Source organism: Myodes glareolus, chromosome 23 (assembly GCF_982192425.1).
Source record: "Myodes glareolus chromosome 23, mMyoGla1.1, whole genome shotgun sequence".
NCBI lineage: Eukaryota > Metazoa > Chordata > Mammalia > Rodentia > Cricetidae > Myodes > Myodes glareolus.
The window spans coordinates 32,395,385-32,415,671 of record NC_142048.1 but is presented as its reverse complement, the minus strand read 5'-3'; the positions used below and the strand labels follow the sequence as shown (position 1 = coordinate 32,415,671).

Below are 20,287 nucleotides of genomic sequence, written 5' to 3'. Positions count from 1 at the left end.
GTATGAGGCAATAGGCACTCTGAAAAATATTTAGTGCACTTGTTCTTTTTTATTTGAAGCAAGATCTTAAAGCTCTTTCTTAGCTCAGACTGGTCTCAACCATATGATTCTTCTACCTCCTAGTACTGAGATTACAAACGTGTGTCCTTCACTCTTGCTGCTTAACTCATGTTAATATGTATAGAAGATAAATCAATTTATCTGTGGCATGTGGTTGACATTGTAATTTCTTAAAATTCATGTTTCAGTGATTCCTTTATATTACTAAATTCCATATTGATGGATTCAGATTTAAGTCTGAAGTTTGGGCCAGCAAGATGATTTCGCATATGAAAATGCCTGTTCTTCACACCTGATGACTAAGTTTCATCCCCAGTTCACACAGTGGAAGGAGAGAATTGACTCCAGAAAGTTGTCCTCTGATCTTTGTACATACATTGTGATCTATGTATGTCTGCACTTACATGCAAAAGCATGCATACACACAATATAAATATAAATAAATTTTAAAATAAAGTTTATCTTTATGTGTTAAAAAGATTAATTTTTACTTATTTTGCAGAGAGTTAATTATTAAAGCCAACATGGCCACAGGAGGAGGTCCTTTTGAAGAAGTCATGCATGATCAGGACTTACCAAATTGGAGCAATGAGAGTGTAGATGACCGACTCAACAATATGGTATGATATCTTACTGAAGATGGTATATTGCTGACTACGAATGTTGTTAGATTTTCCCATCAGTTGTATTCACCGAAACTACAAAAACTGCAGGCATATATACGTAGGGACTCTGTGTTGCTTATTATTGGTTGAAGTCACTTTAGTTTACTTCATGGAAAGCATGAGTTGGCTTAAACTAAAAATAGCCATTCATTATAAAGAGGTAAAGTGCTTTGTGAAGCCAGGTTGAAGGGGTGTAGTTCAGTTTTAGGAAGTGGAAAAGACTGCAAGTTGTCAAAAACTGCTTTTCACTACTCTGCCTGTCTTCTCAGAACCCCTGCCTAACCTTCCAGACCTCCCTTTTCTTTTTCTCTGGTTTTGTATATACTGAGGCTGCCTTTTTTGAAGGTTTTCAGTCATGGAAGAAATTATATCCTGACCAATTTAAAGTTATGATTCAAATTTCTTTTTTATTCGTCTGGGCCTGAAAGGATGGGCTAACTAGTATAAAAGGTTCACAGGAATACCCATACATGGAATGGGATGGAGAAGCAGTTCTTAGAGAGGCAACATTTCTTATAAATGAGGACAGTTTACTAAATGGTTTTATTATAGTGTTAACTAAGAGTCTTCCAATGTGGATAGATAATGTAGGAATGCATAGTTGTTTCCCATAAAATACTAATGAGGACAATAATAGTTATATTAATGCTTATCAGATGCTAGGCATTGTTCTAAATACTCAAGATAATATTTTTAATCTTATTTTTAAGGTACCTTATTTTAAAGAGTAAGAAACTGAAACCATGTGTGTGTATATATATACATACATATATGTATATATATATGTATGTATATATATATCTCCTTTTTGTTATACAAACTGATTGTAATCTAAAGGAGGACATTTAAAGATGTATTTATTTCAATACTTAATTTAGAAAAAAACAAAACCTTTTTGAGACAAAGTTTCACTACATAGCTGAAGCTGATTTTGAATTCTTTTGAACTCTCCAGCATTCTTTTATCAGCTTCCTGAGTGTTGAGATGGTAGATATGTGTCATAACAGATGGCTAGAAAAACATAGTTTTTAGAATTGCTTTTGAATATCTCTGTAGTCTTATAGAACTTGACAGACTGAAGTAGGAAAATCATGATTTCAAGGCTGACCTGGATTGTATGGTGAGTTCAAGGCCATTTTGAACTAGAAGAAGACGTTATCTCAAACAAAAAAGAAATGATTGAAAATATTTAAATTGGTTTGTGGGTTGGAATTTGGAGTTTAATATTTGTTATCTATAATAGGTGGTAATAAACTTTTTAAAGGCTAAGCTGTAATATTAGGATAGATATAATAATGAAAAAATGGGTTGACAGAAATAAACCGCTAAAGAGAGTATTTGTATGTGAAAAAGTCTTAGTGTTTTAATATCCAGATCAAAGTTGTTTTGTTTTTTTGAGCATACCAAATTATTTTCTTGGTTTGATATAGGTCAAATTAACTTTTGGTTTTACTTTTTTAAAGGAGTGGGGTGGCCAACAGAAGAAAGCCAATAGATCATCAGAAAAGAATAAGAAAAAGTTTGGTGTAGCAAGTGATAAGAGGGTAACTAATGATATTTCTCCGGAGTCATCACCAGGAGTTGGAAGGCGAAGAACAAAGATTCCACATACGTTTCCTCACAGTAGATATCTGACTCAGATGTCTGTTCCAGAGCAGGCAGAATTAGAGAAGCTTAAACAGCGGATAAACTTCAGTGATTTAGATCAGGTTTGTGAATTCTTTTCAAAATAAGTTATAACCATGGGAAATACTTGAAATGGAATAAGTAGTGTTTTAAGAATAAATGATTGGTAAGAATAAAAGTTTCTGTATGTGTGGAGAGAGTTTTAAATACTGATTATAGTACTGTCTTTGCATAGAAGTAAAGTTGTATTTTTACATTTGCCAAAAGCCTTTCTGGGCTATTACTATTCTAATAGCTAGCTTAAGATACTTCATTATCAAAGTAGATATTGCTGACTGGATATTGCTACTAAGTTTAGTACATTTATTGGATAAATGTGAATGTGCTTGGTTATCTAAAGTTTAGAATAAAACTGACTTATAATCACCAAAATAAAGTTTAGATATAAAGGCAAGTAGAAATAATAATAAACTCTTGGCTGGTATTTTTACCGGTATTTTATTGTCATATCTGAATTTTGCAGAGGTAAAGAGGTTTCCATACATGCAGAAAAGTAGGTTCAAGTCTAATATGGCAGTGATGGTGTAAATGACCAGGTATTATGTAAATGTACCATATGCACATTGCTAGGTACTAAACTGATTGTGTGTGTGTTGTTGTTGGAGACTAAACTCATGGCCTAAAATATACTTTGTAAACAATCTACCTCAGCTGTGTTGGTAGTGGTCACTGAATGCTTTTTCAAGTAGTGTTTCATGTGGACAAATCATTATGCTTATAATCTATTAATTCATTGTGTTTATAGCCTATTAATTAATACTGATTTTTTGGAGCCAACACCTACAAAAATTTTTAAGCAATATGAATTATAACGTAGCCCACATTACTAATGAGACTAGCCTTGTTCGTATTCACCATTCAATTATTTCAAAAAATAAGAATAAGAAAGAAATCAAATTTTGATAATTTAATAGGATTTTGTAGATCTGAAGCTTTTTCAAAACTTTTTTTTATAAAACCTTGTCCTCATCTAATGTTATAGCTAAGAATGTTGGAATCTTGTAAAATTGTTGAAAGATTACTGTTTGATTTGGTTTCCTTTTTGTGTATAGAGAAGTATTGGAAGTGATTCTCAAGGTAGAGCAACAGCGGCTAACAACAAACGTCAGCTTAGTGAAAACCGAAAGCCCTTCAACTTTTTACCTATGCAGATTAATACTAACAAGAGCAAGGATGCTACTCCAAGTCTTCCAAAGAGAGAAGCGACTGCATCAGCGCAATGCAAAGAGCTGTTTGCTTCTGCTTTAAGTAATGACCTTTTGCAAAACTGTCAAGTCTCTGAAGAAGATGGGCGAGGAGAACCTGCAATGGAGAGCAGCCAGGTGGTAAAATGGAATTATTTGGGTGTGGTTTTGCAGATCTCAAAGTGTAAACCTTAAGCTCTTCAGGAAGTATTAGGTTATGCATATAGGAATTTCAGTTAAGTAGAATTAGTTTTTCCCCTAGCCCTCTTCAATAATGTACCATGTATTTTAAATAGAATAATATTTTACTCCTTAGATGACTGAGAAATTACATATTCATGTTCATTAAAGCTTCTCTGACTTTCAAACACTAAATTGCTAATTTTAATAAAGCGGGGTTAGAAAGAGTGTGATTTTGTTTTGTTTTGTTTCTTAAAGAACTTAATTCAAATGTGGCTATTGGAGCTGGGCAGTTGGTGGTGCACACCTTTAATCCCTGCACTCGGGAGGCAGAGGCAGGCGGATCTCTGTGAGTTCAAAGCCAGCCTGGTCTACGAGATTTAGTTCCAGGACAGTCTCCAAAGCTACAGAGAAACCTTGTCTTGAAAAACCAAAAAAATAAAAATTAAAAAAGCAAAACTAAACAAACAAACAAACAACAAATATGGCATTTAGAGCTGGAGAGACACTCAGTGGTGAAGGACTCACATTTTTCTTATGAAAGACCCAGCTTTGGTTCCCAGCATACACATTGGACACATTAGATCACAACCCCTGAAACTCTGACTCCAGGAAGATCAGATACATCTGGTCTTCACAGGTTCCTTTACTCAAATACACCTGCCTATATACACGTACACAATTAAAAATAAAGTAAATCATGAAAAAAGAGTAAAACAATGCTGATATTTTTGGAAAATATTTTCAAAAGTGTCCTTTTAAGTTTTGTTTTTATGATACTACTAATTATTTATATAGAAATATAACCATTAAGCATCATATTTAGGGACAGTGAGATGGCTCAGAGGGTAAAAGTGCTTACTGCGTAAACTTGGCAACCTGATTGTGATAACCTGGAACCCATGTAGAGGTGCAAGGAGAGAACCAGTACCACAGACTCATCTTCTCATCTCCACATGTGCCCCTGTAGTATGTGTGCAGACATGCATGCATGCTCCCACCCCCACGTGGAATATGTACATAATTTCTCAGCGATTTGTTTCATAAATAAAATTTTGGGTTCTGGAGAGATGGCTTAGTGGAACAACTTGCACCGCTTGGGGCCCGGATCCTGACTAGGGTGGTAAGGGAATGAAGAAAGGACACACACATGGATAGTAAAGCAGAGTCAGGTGGGGTTCTGATGGGGCTTAGAACCCTGACTAGGAGTAGTGAAAGAATGAAGGAAGGACAGACACATGGACAGGATAGCAGGATGAGTGCGGTTCTGCTAATCCGGAATCTCAGTCTGAGTGTGTTTATTAGGTACAGCACACAATTGAGCTTTGTTAACCAGTCTTGATAGGCGGCCTCTATAAGTGAGCAGGCTCAGGCTGTAACTATCTGGGAAAAAGAAGCCACAGTTGCTAGTCCTTGTACACACTAATTAGTCGTTCATAAACACTCATACTTTGGGTTCTTGGGGAGAGCTTTACCACTGGCTTTGCCAGTATTTCATGGGTTTGAGATCTTGAAGTCCTTTGCATGACTGTGCCTTTCTGATCTGTACATATTGACTCACAAATTCACCAACTTAGGGTTTCCTCTGCTGTCTACATTCTGTAAGTCTAAAGATCCAGTACCTTGAACCCACATAAAATAGAACACGAACTCCATGGGAGTAGTCCTTGGCCTCCACATACACCGTGGCATTCACACACAGATACAAAAAAGCAAACAATATCTCTACAACAATAATAAAAGTTTATAATAGATCCAATTTTCAGATGATATAAACTAAAATATTTTTGAAATTTTAAATTAATGATTGAAGTTTATTGACCATTATTTTAATCTTTAAAATCTAAGCTTGATTCAAATTTTCTTGCATACATAAATATGTATGGTAGACCTAGATATATCCTTGATTTACCTTCATTTGAAATAAAAATGTATAATACTATTGCTGTGGAGTTAATTATGCTCGGTTTTATATGTTGTATACTGTCTTTCTTACTTTTCTTTTTTTTTTCAAAGTTTATTAAATTATGAAAGTTTCCATTTCCACCCGCTTTCTTACTTTTCTTGTTAATATTTTCCCTGCAGATTGTAAGCAGACTTGTTCAAATTCGTGACTATATTACAAAAGCTAGTTCTATGAGAGAAGATCTTGTAGAGAAAAATGAAAGATCTGCTAATGTTGAGCGCCTTACTCATCTAATAGAACACCTTAAAGAACAAGAAAAGTCATATATGAAATTTCTCCAGAAAATCCTTGTAAGTTTTTGACTTTTTAAGTGATATGTGTTGGTTTTTTTAATAATGTACCATGTACAAATATTGACGATATTCTGATGCCACTCCAGAGGAGTTAACATATTTTCAAAAATTGTGCCATCCATTATAACTTTTCTATTGACCTTTTTAATAGTTGTATGATTTATACCACTAAAATATTTCAGGCTAGAGAAAATGAGGAGGAGGATGTTCGGACTATAGACTCAGCTGTGGGATCTGGTTCTGTAGCTGAGAGCACATCGCTAAACATAGATGTGCAGTCTGAGGCTTCAGATACCACGGTAAGCTGCTTTTTGGTAATTAAAGTGCTGGAAATGAAGATTTAAGGCTTTCCTTCATTTTTCAAGATGACAGCTTTTGGCATTCTTTAATAAAAAGTATATTCCAGGAAAGAAACCCTCAAATTGTTAATGGTATATTTAGTTTCTAAGCATGGAAGTTTGAAAATTTTATTAGTAACATTAAAAGTAGTTTTAAAAGTTTGAATTGGAAACCTAGTTAATTCTATCATTGTATAGAAATGTCTGTAATTGGTTTTGCTCAGCACAGCTTTCCTAATTTTAAGTAGCATTGACAAAGTTAGAATTCATTGTAGGTTTGAGAGCCATTACTACCACTAGGGATACTCAGGTTTGCTAAGCATGTTAAGCTGGAGAGGTGTCCATATTCATTTGCTGGTGAGGACTCATCTCAAATGTGCTAAGATTTTTCTTTTTTATTTGACATCCTGTAGTACTATAGCAAAGCTAGTTGTATAAAAAGTTAAAATAAAAGCTAATAAGACAGAATAATATTGACATTATTTACTCTTAGTGAAGAAAAAGTATTGTGGTTTCTGATTATAAAGTTAATAAAAACATTTGTTCCCTTGGAAAATAGTAATTTAAAGAAAAGGTTGTAAGATAGATTAGTTCATAGAATGTAGTACATTTCAAAACTTCTTTGCTTTTAAACATTTTATTTAACAGATGTGCCTATAACCATGTGTTCTTCTGAAGTGCATGTGATAACCCTGCGCTATTTAAACACCACTATAATTATGGACTCGTAACTGTTAAACACCCAGTGTTAGTAATTCTTTGCTTTTGAAAGGATGAGCACCCATATCTTTGATTTGTAGTATATTTCAAAATACCATTCAGCATTAGGGATTTGAGGGTTTGTTTCTTTCTATTACTTCTCAACAAAATTTACTTGCTTCTTTTTTCCTCCCTATCTTTCCTGTTTAAACTTTTTTAAGATAGCAAATTTGAACTTTTTTCTTTGTATTAAGAAAATATTCAGGGGGCTTGGTCCAAACAGTTGTTGAAAAATGGATTCTGTTGTGGGAAATTGTTTTCTGTTCATAGTGATGCGAAAAATTTCTCCCTTACATACCAGCAGAAGCAGAAGGGTTGGGGTCAGCTGGTTGAAGGATTTTAACAGAGAAGTATGAGAAATGGTATAGTTGATTGTAATTTACATTCTCAAATCCAAAATGTTAACTGTGATGAGAATTTCCTTCATAATTGTGTAAAGTTATGGCCTTTTGTAAATTGTTATATACCAGAATAAATGTTGAAGTATGCTTTAGCAGTTTTGCACACTTGAAGCTTGTCATGGATGTAATGCTTGCTTGAATTTAATAAGCAATTGTTTATTTTATAGAAACTTAAAAGTATAATTAAATTTATTGCCTCTTGGGGGTGGATTTGGGTTAAATTTTTTAAAAGATGGAATGAGTCATTTTTGTATTTATTTACAAGGCTGGCTTATATGTTAAACAGGAGTTTGTGTTAAGAAATTAATATGCTACACTATTTAATAAAGGAGGCATCTTTTAGTCTGAGAATTCGGCCCTGCATTGAGGACAAACTAGGGAATTCAGCTTCCCAAGAACAGGTTTCAGACATTGACGTTACTACAAGTCCAAAAGGGAAAGGTGGCAGAGCTCCTCAGAATGACAGGGAACTGAAACCTGATAGGAAATATAGCCGAAAACGTGGATTTCCCTCAAAGGTATACTTCACAATGGTAACTTGGGAAGTCTTTAAATGAGCAGCTCTTATTTCTACTTCTTCCTTATTTGCTTTTTTTGTTAACTGCTGTTACTCTTAACTCTATAAATTATTAATACCATTAATATCCTGTAATTTGCTTTAGTAAAATGCTATTTCTAAGTGTTTCTATTTCTTTTTTGCTTTATAATATACCTCTGCATGGATAAAATATGGTGACTGACTTTGATTTATAATTATAAAGGATTAGAATCATAATTTCTTTTTCGATATTGAAGGTTTTAGAGTATATAAAACATTCTTAAACCTTGACCGAGGGTTGCTTTTGTTTATAATAGTATTGTTTATGAATTAGAATTATACTTTAAATTTTTGTCTTATTATTATAGTTTATTAGAGAAAAAGAAAATAGTGTAAGCTTTTAGGTTTTCTGTCTTTAAAGGAAAAAAAATGCCCTTTTTGTAGTTTTGAATTGTATTTGTGTACTGTTTAAACCTTTTCTCTTTCTCCCTCTTGTTTAGTTAGTTGATTTACTCATTGATATTTTAATATGTTGCTAGATTTTCTTCTTCAGTGTTGATTTAAATGTTCTTTCCTTTAGTTTTCCATGATTTGTATAAAGGCATTCAGGATAAGTGATGAAAACTGTTTGTGTAGCTCTTCCAATACTTCTGTATAAAATAGCATTTGTAAAAGCATGTGTGTCCTTTTAGCAAGAGCAAAAGACCATTTTAATAATTTAGAGTATACAAGAATAATTTTGTAAGTTTTATTACTAGCTTGTTATCATTAATCTTTATTTTGTTTTGTAGTTTCATAATATATATATGTATATATATATATATTTATATTGGTGTTTAAAATGAAAAAATTTAACTGCAAATATTTTGGCAATTTGTGCTATTCTTTTTTTTCGGGGGGAGGGGTCTTTAATTATACAAAGCATTAAGCTAAAGGTACTCCCTTCTGAACAGAAAAGTTCCTGGTTATATTTAGATTTAATAATATTGAAAGGGAGAAAATGAATGTGAACTACAGCAGGTATCCGCTAAACCTGTCGCCTTTCTTTTTACAGTTTATGGGCACTACAGCACATTGGCCAAGTCTGTTTTGACCCCGCGGTGTAACAAAAGCCCTGTGTTTGTCTCTTCCTTCATTCCTTCCTCCTTCCTTCCTTTTCTTTCTTTGTCTTTCTTTTCTTTTTTTTTACATTAATAATAAACTGGTTGGTCTAGTAGTTCAGGCTTCTTATTAATTAATTCTTACATCTTACATTAACCCATTATCCTTGTGTGTTAGCTACATGGTTTGGTACCTTTTATCGCAAGGCAGTCACATTTTGCGTCCTCTGCGTCTGAAGCCCTCTGCTTTTAAATCTCTTAAGAAAGTATTCTTACAAATAAGAATTACTGTATCTTAAACTTAAATTCTTCCAATTCAACTATTCTTAATCTTGTTTTTGTTTTAATTCTTATTTTGTGTGTGGATGCCTATGGTAGACCACAACATGCATGTGGAGGTCAAAGGACAACCAGTATTGCTTTTCTTCAGTGTGGGTCCTGAAGATTGACTCAGGCCCTCAGGCTTACTGCTTAATGTGACAGGCTCTCTAATCCACTGAGCCATCCTGCCAACCTTAGTCTTGATTCTTAAGGTCATCACAATGTAGCTTACTAATACATACTTCATAAAATGATTTTAATTAAAATCTTAAGTCTTTCCACCTGACTTGATTTTCCTCTGCTTACAGAATCTGTCACTCTCCAAATTCCTCCTTCTTCTTCCTTCTTAAGCAGCCTTTTGAAATGCATTATGTTTGCAGAATAGAGGAAAAGGTTTGAGGTCTTACCTTAGATTCGAAGCTGAAAGAAAATGCCCTATGAGTTACAGGTTGATATGAAATAATAGGTATTCTAGTCACATCTATCTACAAAGGCTGATTCTAATTTTTTGGTATGTTTTATAGACATAACATTTTGTATTATGTAACTAAGAGACTCTTCATGTATACCCATTCGTTGTCAGAGGATGTCATTGAGTGTCAGTCCTCAGGTGCTTTCTCATCATTGTTTTGAGCCGGCATCTCTCACTGGCCTATAACTGGGCCAAGTAGGCTAGTGCAGTTGTCCAGTGAGTTCCAAGGGATCTACTTACCTCCACCTTCCAAGAGCTGGGTTTCCATGTGGGAACCACCAAGCTTGGCCTTTTTAAAAAATAAAGGTTCTCAGGATCTAGCTCAAGTTCTTTTGCTTATAAAGCAGCAATTCAATTTGTCTTCCCCTCCTCTTTTTTTTAATTTATTTTATTTTATTTTTTTCCTCAAGAAAGGGTCTCACTATATGTAACCTTGGCTAGGGTCCTCTGTAGACCACACTGGCCTGAACTTACAGAGGTGTACCTGCCTATGCCTCTTAAGTACTGAGATGTGCTACCTAGCTTCTCAACTTTTTTCGTAAATACCAATCTGAAATGTACATTATATGTATCAGTGTTGATAGCAGTCATTAACTTCCACCAAACTCCAGTTTTTCTCTGAGTACCTAACTGGAGGCTTTAATGCCTTTTTGTTTTCTTATGTTTTTTCTTTTCTAAGTCACAATGTAAAATGTTGTCATGGTTACCCATTCTTATGTACAATAATTCTGGTTCTAATTGGGAGGAGGTAGATGGAAGAGGCTTTGTGTAGCACTGGTGAAGGATGTCATCCAGAAGAAAAACTTCTTGAGCTGTCTGTTTTCCCTGTGGTTTCTCAGAAATCACATATGCCCAGTGAAAGTAGATTAGTGCATTTATTTTTACATTCATAAGAAATCACTGACTTGCCTTACTAATTTTAGTGGGAAATCATTTAAAAAATCACAACAAAAGTTTGTTAATGTGGCAAATTTAAAACCAAATCTTAATACATTAAAGGGAATATTTTATGTCAATGGATTAAATAATAGACCTTTCAAATATTTTGATGTATATTAATGAATACCATTAAAATATATATTTCATATATAATTGGGCTTAAATTTTATTGTTTGGGGGCTTTATTTACATTTTTGTCTTTGATTAGTTTTGTTCAGTTGTGTTTTAAATTTTGTATATGCATGTTTTTTTGATTTTTGTTTTTTTTCATCATACAAGGGGCCTTATGCCTGTTAAGCAAGAACTTTACCACTAAGTCATGTCACCAGCCCACTTGGTCTTTACTTCTTTTTAAAATTCTTTTCTTTTAAAAGATTGATTTATTTTCCATGTTTAAGTGTTTTGCCTATATGTATATATGGGCATCCTGAGCATGTCTGACGCCCACAGAGGTCAGAGTGAGTGTTAGATACCTTGGAACTGGGATTAAGATGGTTGTGAGCCTCTGAGTGCTGGGAACAGAACCTGGGTTCTCTGCAAGAGCTACAATTGCATGTAACTGCTGAGCTATCGCTCCAGCCCCACTGTTAGTTTCTTCTGATTAAATTCGTTTTGTTGCATGTAGAAAGGACGATAAGTTCTTAGTGTGTTGGGGAAGTTGGGAGGTATTTTCTTTGTGTTTTATACTCCAAACTCTACTAAATAGACATAATTTAAGAGTCAAAAACTAATAAAGATATCTGATACAAAATAAAGTTTTCTGCTTTCTTATGTACTTAATGTGTTTCAGTTAGGCCTTTTTACATAAGATAATCAACAAATGTACATTAAAAAAAATCTTCACCTTGGTTGTAAGTTGGTGTGTTTCTCTCTCTCTCACTCACTCACTCACTCACTCACTCAGACACACACATACATGTTCTCATTTGTTTTGGTTGTATATATTAAAAACCATTTCTAGTATGGGGTAGAAATTTTTGTTACCTAGTTTTTTGTTTTGTTTCGTTTTAGAAAAAAAAGTGTTTTGGAGCATTAATTCTCTATAATCTGTAATTGGCTCCCCTATTCTTTTGTTTGTAAAATGTGTAGCTCCTTTTGCCTTCATAGACTTTCAACCTTCTGTTTTGTAAGGTCTTTTTTTTTTTCTTTTATTTCCTTGTCATAGTTTTTTTCACTGTGAAATTACCTGATTATTAATGTGGGGCATATCAACTTTCTAAGTTTTTAAAGCTATCTAGAGTTGTGTATCCAATCAAAACTATTATCTTTGCTGTACTTTGCCACTGGCGAATGGAACAGGACCATGAATTTCAACAGTCTGGTATACGTATTGTTGGTCTTATTTTTCAGGCCAGAGATCATCAACAGGAGCCTTTAGAAGAGACAGAAAATTTGAAGAAACAACATGATTTATTAAAAAGAATGTTACAACAGCAGGAGCAGCTGCGAGCTCTACAGGGACGGCAAGCTGCTCTTCTAGCTTTGCAACATAAAGCAGAGCAAGCTATAGCGGTGATGGATGATTCTGGTATGCAGCCATTTTAGAATGTTATTTTTATAAGAAAGGCTCATTAACTATTGCAAAGTGAATGCTGTTATTATATAATCAGATCTCGGTTATTAACTAGTGTAGCAACCTGCAAGCAAGGCTTACTCTGTCCTATGCTTTTCTCTGGTTATACAGAAAAAGTTGCAGGATCAACTCCTGGCTATCATACTGTACCGTGCAGACAGACAGCTCGCTCTCCTTTTCATCAGAGAGTACCTTTAAGAGGTAAAAGAGACAGGCCTGTATGTAGTACTGTTTTTTTAACATCAGAATGATAGGACTCTTGATGCTCTTGTTTCCAGCTTGGGGGGGCGGTGTTCCTGTTTGTTTGTTTGTTTTAAATCTCACGCAGCTAAAATTTTTGTTCTTTATTTGCCTTCCAAGGAAGCTTTAAAAAAGAAAAATCTTATGTGAACCAGCTTTGCAACATAAAGCTGGTGACATAATACCTGGAATCCAGCACTCAGAAGGCTGAGGCAGGAGGATCAAATATCCTTAGGGTCTGGGGAGAGGACTCAGTTGGTAAAGTGTGTGTCCCACAAGCATAAGGACCTCAATTTAGATCCTCAGCAACCACATAGAAGCCAAGTGCAGTGGTATACATCTATGACCCCAACACTGAAAGGGACAGAGACAGGAGGATCCTGGGGTTCAGTAGTCTAGCCAATTGGTGAACTTTGGTTTCAGTGAGTAATCTTGTCTCAAAAATAAGATGGAGAGAGACTAAGGAAGATACTCAGTATCATCAACCTCTGAGGTACATGTGTGTATACAGACCCCTCCCCCAATACATCATAGTGGGACTTTATCTCATAAAATAAGAAAGTGGGAAGGGCTGCAGTTTTGCATGCTTAAGTCTGCCCTGGGTTCAGGCCTTAGCACCTGGAGAATATAAAAATAGATAAAAAGAAGTCTATTAAGGTAGCAGATTAATAGAGCTACTTTAGTGGTCAGTATTAGTAGTTCTGTTATTTCAATTAGATACATGTTTTTATATATGAGCTTTTAAAACTGCTCTTATACTTAGTTTTTGTGAGACTCAGAAATGTTTTTTTTTTGCCCTCTTTGCCTCAGAGCTGTGTATCATTTAAGTGATGACTGAATTGCTTAGTATTAAGCTTTTTAATTTTGTACTTTGTCTTATTGTCTTCTTATTAAAACTTAATAAGGCTTAAGTTTCTTTTTAGCTTTATTTTTAATTGACAAATAACAGTTGTATATATTTTGGGGCACAAAGTGATAGATATAATAATTTCTTTCATTGGCTTAGTTGTTTTCTCATCAATTCTCATAGTTTATTTATCTTTGAGCACTATAATTATGCCATTTTTATTTGCTATTTTGGTGACATAAGTTTCATAAGGGTTAGTCACAGGAATGTGAGTGAGGGGTTGTCGACAGGATTATGGACATCTAACCTTCTTGGCTGCACTCCTGCACCATAGTCTCTCTCCTACCCACTAACTGCCTGCAAACCTCATGGAGCATTGGGGCTCCCAGAGTTCCCAATCTCGTTTCTGTAATCTTGAGTACTTGAATTTACACCATCTCATTTGATCATCAGCATTATAGGCTACTGCTTAAGGCTTTATAGAGAAAATGACAAACAAATGGCTAGGCTCTATACAGAATTTTAGTAGAAATCAATGTAATTCTAGGTTAAAATAAGCAAATAATTTTTTTTACAAAAATATCCTATCATGTATTGCAATAAAAGACTATAACCAGGAGATTGAATTTGAACTTTATATACTTTTTCAACAAGAATTTTAGCTTAATAAATTTAAAACAATTTTGCTACTGTGCTTATGAAGTTTTGCTGAAGAAAACTGATGAAAGCAAGAGTTAGTTAGCATTTCTTATTTGTTCAGAAACACAGCACACGTACCTGCCTTTGGGAAGAGTGTGTTTCTTCCTGTTTGGCAAGTTGTTATTTTGGTGTTTTTCACAAGTTTAGACTAGAAAAGAGTTTCTTTCAGTCCTCAAATGCTAGAAATTTGTTTCGTTTTTTTTTTTTCTCCAGCAGAAAATTATTGTATTTTATTTGAAAAAAAAAAAAAAGCAGTTTGTAGCTTGTGGCTTCTTTTAACATTGGAAAGACAAGGTTTCACCATGTATCCTGTCTGTCCTGGAACTCATTCTAGATCAGGCTGACCTCACAGAGATCCGCCTGTCTCTTTTTCCGAGTGCTGGGATTAAAGGCATGCCATCACCACCCGGCTGGGTTTTGGTTGTTTTTAATGAGGATGATAAAACCTACGGTTTTCTAGTGTAATTGACATGGTGTTATGGAACACTGCCATTCTTATTTACATATTGCTGGATTTTGCCCTTTAATGGCAAAAATGGGTAGGTAAGACAAGAACTGTATTCCAGGGAGCCATGATAGTTTTCAGTCTGTCCTTTGTAGAAAAACTTGCCATTTCCGTAATATAGTTTGGTTTACTTGGAAGAGGTAAAGACCTGTCAGTGTTAGCTGTGTTTTTTTCCAGGATGCCGATTTGCTCTCTGTACCCTCTATCTAAAGAAACTAATAGAGCGTCCTAGCTGTAATCTAACAAGTCACATTTAGTAATTGGGACTACAATACTAGCCTGCCTTGTTTGTTGAGATTGAAAAACACAAGTCACTTTCCTACAATTTAGCAGTTGTCTCTTTATTTTTACGTCGGATAGAAACTTCTAATAAAATAATTGGCTGACAGATAAGTAAGATAATTTTCAAATTATGTTAGGTTGAGCTTCCCCCGTCCAAAATTTATACTTAGCTTGCTGCTTTTTTATGTTGAATATAGTATTTGATTTTGTTTTTAGTTGTTACAGAAACTACAGGAAGCTTATCTGGAGTCAGCATCACATCTGAACTAAATGAAGAACTGAATGATTTAATCCAGCGTTTTCATAATCAACTTCGTGAGTCTCAGGTAATTGGTTTCTTTTCTTTCTTGCTTGCTTTTTTTTCTTTTTCTTTTTTTCCTGAGACAGGTTTCTCTGTGGCTTTGGAGCCTGTCCTGGAACTAGCTCTTGTAGGCCAGGCTGATCTCAGACTCATAGAGATTCACCTGCCTCTACCTCCTGAGTGCTGGGATTAAAAGTGTGTGCCACCACTACCTGGTGGTAATTGGTTTCTATAGTTAAGTTTATAAATAACATTAATTAACCCAATGGGTCTCAAACCTTAGTAAACATAAATGTCACCTGGCTTGATTTTTAAAAAATTGGATACACAAAGTCCCTCTACCTCTAAAATTATGATCCTTAAGATTTGAGTGGGCCCCACATGATCCCATTGCTATTGAGAGTCTCCTTTGAGAAACCCTAGGTTGGGGGAGAGTCTACTGTGTTAAGATTTATTTGTGTGTGTGTGTGCCTGAATATATGTATGTATAGCATATAAATACATGGGTCCAAAGAGGGTGTCAGATTCCCTGGAATTGGGGTTATAGGCAGTTGTGAGCTGCTCAGTGTACATGCTAGAACAGAACTCAGGTCTTCTGCAAGAGCATCAGGTGTTCTTAACCAATGAACTATACGTCCTTATCCAGAAAAGCTATTTTAATATACTGAGTAGTAAGGTTTTCATTGTGTAGACTGTTAGATAAACGTTCTTTTTACCTCTTTTAAGCATTAGGTGGATATAACCATTAAGACTTAAAGTTAAAACAGTTATAGTATGGCACACACCTTTAATTCCAGCACTGGGAGGCAGAGTCGGGTGAATGTCTGAATTCGAGATCAGCCTGGTTGGTCTACGTAGTGAGTTCAAAGACAGCCAGAACTACCTACTGCATCAAGGAAACTAAAAACAAAAAAGAGACTTATAGTTAGTTTTAAGTCTATGTCCTTGGGTTATTTTATCAAATAGTTTTAAGAAAGTTTTTCTTTTTTTTCAGGGAGAGGTAGAATTTTAATTTGATTTGGTATTGAAGCAAGACAAGCTGACCTCAAATTTTCTGTCTTTCTGTGCTAACCTCTTAAAGCGTTAGGATAATGGTTTGTGTCCATGTCTATCAAGAACAATTTTAGAATTAATAAATATTTCAGTTTTATGAATTTGTAAAATAAATAATGATGCCTCTGTGAACTTTTAATGTGGAATTTGTATAAGAATTGGTAAGCTATTGCCTTCACACTGGGAAAAGATGTATGATTGAAGGTGTAATCACGCTTGTCTTTCCCACTAAGAAAATGAGTATGGCCAACCATTTTGTATAGTTATCTAGAAAAATTAGTAAATTCTTCTGCTGAGCCCTGTTATACCTTATTTAAAGAAGTGCTCAGAAACTCACAGGAGATTGGGATAAGAGTGTTAATGGAAGCATCATGTTAATAGCAAAATAGGAAACAGATGTCAACACACAGAAAAATGCAGCTTTTTATTACCTTCACCTCACATGATCTTTTTCTTTTTTAAACTAAGCCTCCCACTGTTCCAGACAACAGAAGACAGGCAGAGAGCCTCTCATTAACTAGAGAAATTTCTCAGAGCAGAAATCCCCCAGTTTCTGAACATTTACCTGATGAGAAAGTCCAGCTTTTTAGTAAAATGAGAGTACTGCAGGAAAAGAAACAGAAAATGGACAAGTTACTTGGAGAACTCCATACCCTTCGAGACCAGCATCTGAACAATTCATCATGTGAGTAAATCTGATTCAGCAGTGTTAAGTAAAGGGCATATAAGTATATATGCTGGCACAGAGCAGTTACTTAGTAACTCTTTGATAAGGTAATAAATACAGTTCCACAAAAATTATAATTTTTGAGGAAGAAACTTGAATATGAAAAGCTCTTAATAAGCCAATATGTGATAAAGGGCCAAATAGATGCTAAGTCTACTAAAAAATTTTTTTTTGGAAAATTCAGATGTAGTCTCTAGTCTTTATCGTTTTACTAAAAGTTTTTCTCAATCCTAGTTCCTGCCCCTTAGTATTAAAAGCTTAATTGCTAGAAATTGAAATCACCTGGGGTAACTCAACTGACCATTATAACATTCCAGTTGTTATCTGAGTAAGAAGTTAATAGTGGGTAAGAACACCATTTTTAGAATCCCCATTTTTGGGCTGGAAAGATGGCTCAGCATCTAAAAGCACTTACTGCTTTTGCAGAGAACCCAGGTTTGGTTCCCAGGACCCACATTAGATAGCTTACAACTGCCCGTCACTTCAGTTCCAGGGGATTCAATGCCATCTGGTTTTTATGGGCACTTGCATGCATGTGATGCACATAATTCATGCAGGTACATATTTACCTAAAATAAGTAAGTAAGCCATTTAAAATAACAGAATCATATGTTCTCTTTTGGTATTTTTTGTGTTTTGAGACAAGGTTTACAGTGGAGCTCAGATTCTCTTCAAATGTGGAACACTGTTGCATCAGTCTCCCCAAGGGCTTGGACTGTATGTTTGCATTGCTACATCCGGCTTGGAGGAGTTCTTTACTCTTCACGTATTTCCTGATTCTCTGCCACTTTCAAAGAAACCTTACTATTCTGCCCTGAAACACTTATCTCCCACCTCTTGATCTCAGCCACCTTTCTCTTCCTGTAGAGGATAATATCAGTTATTAATTTTATGAACAGAGGAAGGCAACTAAGGAAAATAAAATTTGTAAGGTATGATTATGGCTTTGGGTCAGTTTTATATACAAAAAATGTTATACTTTGTCGACTGACAACTGACTAAAAGACCACTCCTCTTTCTAGAAAACAGTGTAAGAGCAGTAGTTACAGGAACAATGGTTAAAGAATAGTGTAAAAAGAAATCATTAGGAACTAGCTGTGATAATTGTGGCATTAAAATGAGAAGGAAACACTGATAGTCACAGTGAGAAAAAGATAAATGACAGTAGTTTTGAAATAGGAGGTAGAAAAATACATAGTCTTTATTATTTACCTGCCAGGACTGGTCTGTTGTGTTCTGTCCGTCATACATAGTGATCCCATTTAACTTAACGTGAGACAAGTTTATCCTATTGTTCTTTTGGTTGTTTTTCTAGCATATAGCATTGTAATACTTTGGAGTTTCTCTCTTATTTTCTCCCTTCTATTTTAATTCAGTGGCTATAATGCAGAAGTGCTAGACTATCTAAAAGGAAGAAGTAAAAATATTTTTCCTTGTGTATTTTGAGGTGTTTTGTTGTGAACTGTGTTAATAAGTGGCCTGCCAGTGTATATACATAAACTTTTAGGACTTAAATCTGCAGATTTTAAGATGTGAATGAATTTTATTTTCTGTCTTTATGTAAGTATGCAAACTGCGAAAATATGCTGCTTCATACCATTTTTATTTATGGCAACTATGTATCTTTTTCTTTCTTTTTCAGTCGTGCCTTCAACTTCTCTCCAAAGAAGTGGAGATAAGAGAAGTTCAGCTGTAACTCTCTCTGCTCCTGTAGGCTTTGCACCAGTTGTCAATGGAGAGTCCAATAGCCTTATATCCTCTGTTCCTTGTCCTGCGACTTCTCTGGTTTCTCAGATTGAGAGTGAAAATGAAGGTCATCTAAATCCAGCTGAAAAACTACAGTAAAATACTTTTTACAATCATTCTTCACATATATTAAATAATTAGAATTAAATAATGAGGATTTTTAAACTTTTGAAAATTTCTAAGAAACTGAAGTTAGTAAGATAAACATTCTTCAGATATATGGTGGAAGAAGGAGGGAATCTTATTGGTTGACTGAAAGAAATAAGAGATAGCATTGGTAGTTTCTGTAGACTGCTATTAATTGATCATTTTTTAGTAAAAAAGTTAGAAATACCAAGAACTCTATGTAAAATGTTTTAATATTCAAAGAATAATACCCAGACTCTAGACTCATAGCCCTGAAATGATGTTTTATGCAAGACTGTGTCAGTGTGAGCAGAACAATTAGAAAGCTTCTGCTTCTTCACCTGCAAAACAGGGACGATGTATATGACATTTCAGTTTATGCTTTGGGGTTTTGCTTCTTTTGTTTTACCTTTTGTTTACCTTTTGCTTGTCTGTTTTGAGATAGGATCTCACTATATAGTCAGCCTTGACTGGCCTGGAACTTACTATGTAGACCAGGGTGGCCTTGAACTTAACAGAGTTGTGCTTGCCTCTGTCTCTTGAGTGTTGGGATGAAAGGCATGTGCCAGCATGTACAGCTGAAACTGTATTTTTAAAAATTGACAGGTGCCCTGAATACTTAACTTGGTCTATCTATATTTGTGGGTGTATGTGCCAACTGCTATTAAGTGAAAATAGTGTATTTTTTCTAAAATGATGTTATATTTTTTTAATCAGGAAGTTAAATGAAGTTCAAAAGAGATTGAATGAATTGAGAGAATTAGTTCATTATTATGAACAAACATCAGATATGATGACAGATGCTGTAAATGAAAATACAAAAGATGAAGAAACTGAAGAGTCAGAATATGATTCTGAGCATGAAAATTCTGAACCTGTTACTAACATTAGGTGACAGCATTTAAGTTTCTTTTTCCCAGTGTATTCATCTGAACTTAATGCTTGTGTGGGGGCTGGGATGGAGGGATACATCAGTGAAATATTGTTTCCTTCTTATTTAAGCTTTTTCCTTATAAGTTAACTTTTAGTGTAATAATCATTCTTACCCTATAAAGAAAAGGAAGGAAATATTGCAGGCAGTAATTTAGTAAAATTGCCGTTTGTTACTGAATGCAAGTAAATTTAAAAAGTATAAAATTTAGCATTTTCTTTTCCTACTGCTATAGTTTACATAAATTTTAAGTTTTCAGATGCTTTTATTCATAAACTTCTAAGTTTTTGGAAAAGTTAATGAAAAATAGAAGTCTATTATTAAGAATTTGATCTAAAATGGTTTAGTTAATGCT

At 34.6% G+C, this 20,287-nt stretch overlaps 1 protein-coding gene across 24 annotated transcripts in view; it reads left to right on the top strand.

Annotated features, from left to right (window-relative positions):
• Positions 1 to 20,287, top strand: part of Pcm1 (pericentriolar material 1) — a 92,668-nt gene that overhangs the window by 16,073 nt on the left and 56,308 nt on the right. For 9 of the 24 annotated variants that reach the window (XM_048441699.3, XM_085680222.2, XM_085680225.2 and 6 more), the window contains exons 2-13: positions 563 to 680; positions 2,189 to 2,434; positions 3,464 to 3,733; positions 5,861 to 6,031; positions 6,217 to 6,333; positions 7,862 to 8,050; positions 12,253 to 12,430; positions 12,587 to 12,676; positions 15,265 to 15,374; positions 16,871 to 17,087; positions 18,772 to 18,970; positions 19,719 to 19,892. In XM_048441699.3, coding sequence (XP_048297656.3) covers positions 585 to 680; positions 2,189 to 2,434; positions 3,464 to 3,733; positions 5,861 to 6,031; positions 6,217 to 6,333; positions 7,862 to 8,050; positions 12,253 to 12,430; positions 12,587 to 12,676; positions 15,265 to 15,374; positions 16,871 to 17,087; positions 18,772 to 18,970; positions 19,719 to 19,892 — 2,057 coding nt within the window. In that variant the 5' untranslated portion in view covers positions 563 to 584. The remainder of the gene's footprint in view (positions 1 to 562; positions 681 to 2,188; positions 2,435 to 3,463; positions 3,734 to 5,860; positions 6,032 to 6,216; positions 6,334 to 7,861; positions 8,051 to 12,252; positions 12,431 to 12,586; positions 12,677 to 15,264; positions 15,375 to 16,870; positions 17,088 to 18,771; positions 18,971 to 19,718; positions 19,893 to 20,287) is intronic. The other 15 variants (XM_085680231.2, XM_048441712.3, XM_048441711.3 and 12 more) reach the window with 7 other exon arrangements.